This window comes from Paramisgurnus dabryanus, chromosome 19 (genome assembly GCF_030506205.2).
Source record: "Paramisgurnus dabryanus chromosome 19, PD_genome_1.1, whole genome shotgun sequence".
NCBI classification, from domain to species: Eukaryota; Metazoa; Chordata; class Actinopteri; order Cypriniformes; family Cobitidae; genus Paramisgurnus; species Paramisgurnus dabryanus.
Window position 1 is genome coordinate 7,519,750 of NC_133355.1, and position 4,347 is coordinate 7,524,096.

Genomic DNA, 4,347 nt, shown 5'->3' on the forward strand with positions numbered 1-4,347 from the left:
ATACATTTAAGGGAAGAGAAAATTATAATATACACAAAATAAAAACAGATTATACACCTTCAGTGGTGTTATCAAAATATTTATGTTAAATGAATCCGCTGCTTTTCTTGTTTAAGAAAAATACGGAGATCTGAGAAATTTGCCAAGTTAGCTGTACGTTTGCAAATTAATTGCTCATTATTAAAAATGTCCCACAGAAAACAAAAAAAGTTTAGGATATATTAATTTGACTTGTTGGATGAGTGGTTATAATAATTTGTCAAAAACTTCTGTTTCACAGCGAATAAAATAAATTGATTAATGTTAATGTTTTAAGGTTTTCCACAAAAAGAGAAGAGACTTTTATTTGTGGATATTTGCGAACAAACGTATCGGTGACGCAAATGTTTAAGATGATAGACAGTTGAAGTATCGAATAGAGAGGCAGTATTCCTGCCCGTGCAGGATGACGTATAAGTGACGTAACTACTTTTGTCAAATGGCAACGGATGTGTAAATATTTGAATGGCTGTGGGCGGGCTGAGCACTCACAGAGGGAAGTTCAAGAGTCGGCGAAAAGTGTTTGTTTTCGCAAAAACTAAAGAAAAAGCACACAAAGTTATTATTTACTGAAGAAGACGTCACTATTGTTTAGGGAGATATAAACAGTAAGTGTTCTGAACAGACTACATTACTAAACAATGTATTTGATGATACTAACGTTAGCTCGAGTTGCATGGTTCGCTACCCAGCATTGGAGGGAAAAGTATAAACACAGAGTAAACAAACTTACTACGCAATTTAAGCAATAATATTGACATATACTTTTTTAGTTAACGTTGAAACAGTCGCTGTCTCTATTCTGAGGTTTTTCTTGCGAGGTTACGTTATACTAAATATGTTGGCATTCCAGACATGTGATTTAATAAATACAGGCTAACTAAACGTTGACCCTTGACATCTTTTTAAATAGTTGTTTTGTAAGTTACACTGTACACCATGTTTTGCCTGTTCATGATATGTCATATTAAATCTGTTAATCACGCAGAATCACCATCAGATCATGTCTCAGAAGCAGATTTACTACTCTGACAAATACGACGACGACATATTTGAATACAGGTAACTTTCAACAACGCCCTTGTTGTTTATCATTACTGTAATGGTAAGAATAACTGCTTTAATTTTTAAGGTAACAATATTATAGGCAACAGTGGCGGCCGATTACTTTCGAGGGGCAGGAATTCCAAATAAGTGTTCGGGGTGTCACGTGTGTTGCTTGTCATGTTAAAATATGTGTTTGTTGCGTCATGTGAACCATGTGCATCATGCGTCTTGTCAAAATACGTGCCTGCTGCACACTCGTTGAAAGGGTTTATGATAAAAGAGACGCTCACAATCACGTAATACTCGCTAGGCACTAATTTACCACAAAACTCTGATCACACATGTATCTGGCAAACGCAAACGTCTCTTTTATCATAAAGCCCGTTGAAGCATCAGCAGCAGGCTCATATTTTGACATCATGCGTGATGCACATAAGTTTATATGACGCGCCCAACACATATTTTGAGATGACGAGCCACACACATGACAGTCTATATACATGTTGTGATAAGGTTCGCATCATGCGCCCTCGTAAAAGAAGTCACCGGCCGCCACTGAAATGCAACCTAATTTTGCCATTTATTTTCTTTTAATATGGTTGTCTGACTTAATTCAAACCCAGCAGACAGATGTTATTGTAGTTGTATCCCCTTATATTGTGTCAAACGTTGCAGATATATATTTAAAGGAATAGTCAATTTTCTTAAAAGAAAAATCCAGATAATTTACTCACCACCATGTCATCCAAAATGTTAATGTCTTTCTTTGTTCAGTCGAGAAGAAATTATGTTTTTTGAGGAAAACATTACCCAACACTTAATACTTAACACTTAACAGTTTTTTCAATGGAGTTTCAAAGGACTATAAACGATCCCAAATGAGGAAACGATTGTCATTTTTGACAAGAAAAATAAAAATATGCAGTTTTAAACCACAACTTCTCATCTAGGTCCGGTCCAGCGCGACCTCACGTAAATGCGTAGTGACGTAGGGAGGTCACGTGTTACATATATGAAACGCACATTTGCGGACGATTTTAAACAATAAACTGACACAAAGACATTAATTAGAATTAATTGACATACAACAACGTAGGAACGGTCCTCTTTCAACACACTTGTAAACATTGGTGCGGAGTTTCGCGGTCGTCCTCTGTGACCTCTTGACGTCATGACGTATTGCGTGAGGTCGCGCTGGCGCTTTCAGCACCGGACCTAGACGGGAAATTGTGGTTTAAAAGTGTATATTTTCATTTTTATTGTCAAAAATGACAATCGTTTGCCTCGTTTGGGATCGTTTAGAGTCCTTTGAAACTCCGTAGAAAAAAACTGTGAAGTGTTAAGTATTAAGTGTTGGGCTCTATTAAAGTCCATTAAAATCAGAAAAATCCTGCAATATTTTCCTCAAAAAACATAATTTCTTCTCGACTGAACAGTGAAAGATATCAACATTTTGGATGACATAGTGGTGAGTAAATTATCTGGATTTTTCTTTTAAGAAAATTGACTATTCCTTTAACGTTTAACATTGCTTTTTTTAACTTTTTTAGGCATGTTATGCTTCCTAAGGATATCGCCAAAAAAGTTCCCAAGACCCATCTAATGTCCGAGACAGAGTGGAGGAACCTGGGTGTTCAACAAAGTCAAGGATGGGTTCACTACATGATTCATCAGCCTGGTATGTCATGGGTGCATGTTTGTGTCTCTTTGATGTGAATCATGACAGTTACGTGATACACAAATGTGTGGTTTTAAAGTTGTAAAATTCTCACTATCCTGGTAACTCATGAGCTCTTTTCTTGATAGAACCTCACATCCTGCTTTTCCGACGTCCTCTGCCTGCAGTCCAGTCCAAGTGACTCCAGAACAATTAGAAATGCAACAAAACTGTAAAGAATGGACACAGTGAGATGACTGATGTGCTGGGTGTACCTCAGATCAGATCCTTTTGCTGTTCTTGGTCTTGCCTTAACGAAGATGGATTTAAGCACAGTGTCTTGCTGCTTCTATATTTATTATATAACTCTTTTTTTTTATACTTGAGTTGAGAAACACTTCACTTCTTATTTTATAGTGGCGGGCCTGTTAACTACAAAGTCTGGATGTAGTGAAACCTGTGTTATAAAGTGCACAGTTTAAATAAAGTATTGTGTATAGAAAAATTCTTTAAATAACAAAGATACTGTTGTACCAACATGTGCTTCTGTTTTCATACTAGTAAGTGAATTTATTTGGTATTTTTTACCAATTAAAGTATTTCATAATGTAATTTGGATGAATATTGAAGTAATTCTGACCTTGCCTGTGAAAACCCAGCTGAAGTCATTTTTGTGTGATTTATTTTTCTACATGAAATCCTACATAATGTAAAGAACATTCTGTGAAAATTTAACATTGATTTCTTTAATATTGACTAAGTGCACGTCAATGTGAAATTAAACTTTGATGCTGCAAATCTCAATATTAGATTGAGACTTTAGCCTGGATTTTTTTTACAGACAAGGTCACAATTTTTAGCACATATCACATTGAAGATTTTAGCATATTGTTTAAAGAAATGCTTTTCATGTGAAATTATTTGATTTAATTGGTCTCTTCAAGTATCATTTAACCCGGTAATGTACATTTTAGAATAATCAATGATATTGCAGGTCAGCAGCAGAGCTCAGTTCAGATCTGATATTTCTAGATGTAGGTGTGTGATGTGCAACACTTTAATGTTTCTTGTTTCTAGGCTTGTATAAATGAGTCCGGTAATGGAGTAGTCAACTTCTTTATTCCCTAGCTCTCGTGAATGTGCATACAAATGCTTCCCAGAAGCCAATGTTTATAGTTTAAAAACTTTCAAATGTAAATGTTTCTTTTACACAAACCCATCATTTAGCTTCATAACATTAATAAACATTTATTAATAAATTAGTTGTATGGATTACATTTTTGGTGAAGGAATATGCTTTTTGGAGCCTTAAAAATGAAAACCACATAAGATGACAGCAGAAGAACGACATGCAGCTAGGATGGTATGAGGATGAGTTATTATTTCTTCAGTGTCTGAACCATGATGCAGCTTGCCCCCCAATTAATCTTCAAAATCCTCAGATAACCTCTGCTTTTATGAATAATTTAAATTGATGTTGGGCCCATAACAAAGACTCTTAAACTGGTTCTTGTCAAGTTATTTTATATCTCAATGTATAATCTGTTTTTAATGAAGGATGGAATGAGTATTTTGTATTTTGTTGCTTTTTCAGCTGCTTTTCA

At 35.2% G+C, this 4,347-nt stretch overlaps 1 protein-coding gene across 1 annotated transcript; it reads left to right on the forward strand.

Moving 5' to 3' along the window:
- The first annotated feature begins 508 nt into the window (after window positions 1-508).
- Window positions 509-4,002, forward strand: cks1b (CDC28 protein kinase regulatory subunit 1B). The gene is made up of 4 exons (XM_065281983.1): window positions 509-647; window positions 1,028-1,101; window positions 2,637-2,764; window positions 2,893-4,002. Exons 2-4 carry the CDS (start codon window positions 1,043-1,045, stop codon window positions 2,943-2,945), a joined length of 240 nt encoding a protein of 79 aa, XP_065138055.1. The 5' UTR covers window positions 509-647; window positions 1,028-1,042; the 3' UTR covers window positions 2,946-4,002.
- Window positions 4,003-4,347: the final 345 nt, after the last annotated feature.

Coding starts and splice junctions, on each gene's coding strand:
- cks1b (XM_065281983.1), top strand. CDS start 1,043: ATGTCTCAGAAGCAGATTTACTACTCTGACAAATACGACGACGACATA. Junction 1,102..2,636: donor GACGACATATTTGAATACAG/GTAACTTTCAAC, acceptor TAACTTTTTTAG/GCATGTTATGCTTCCTAAGG. Junction 2,765..2,892: donor CTACATGATTCATCAGCCTG/GTATGTCATGGG, acceptor TTTTCTTGATAG/AACCTCACATCCTGCTTTTC.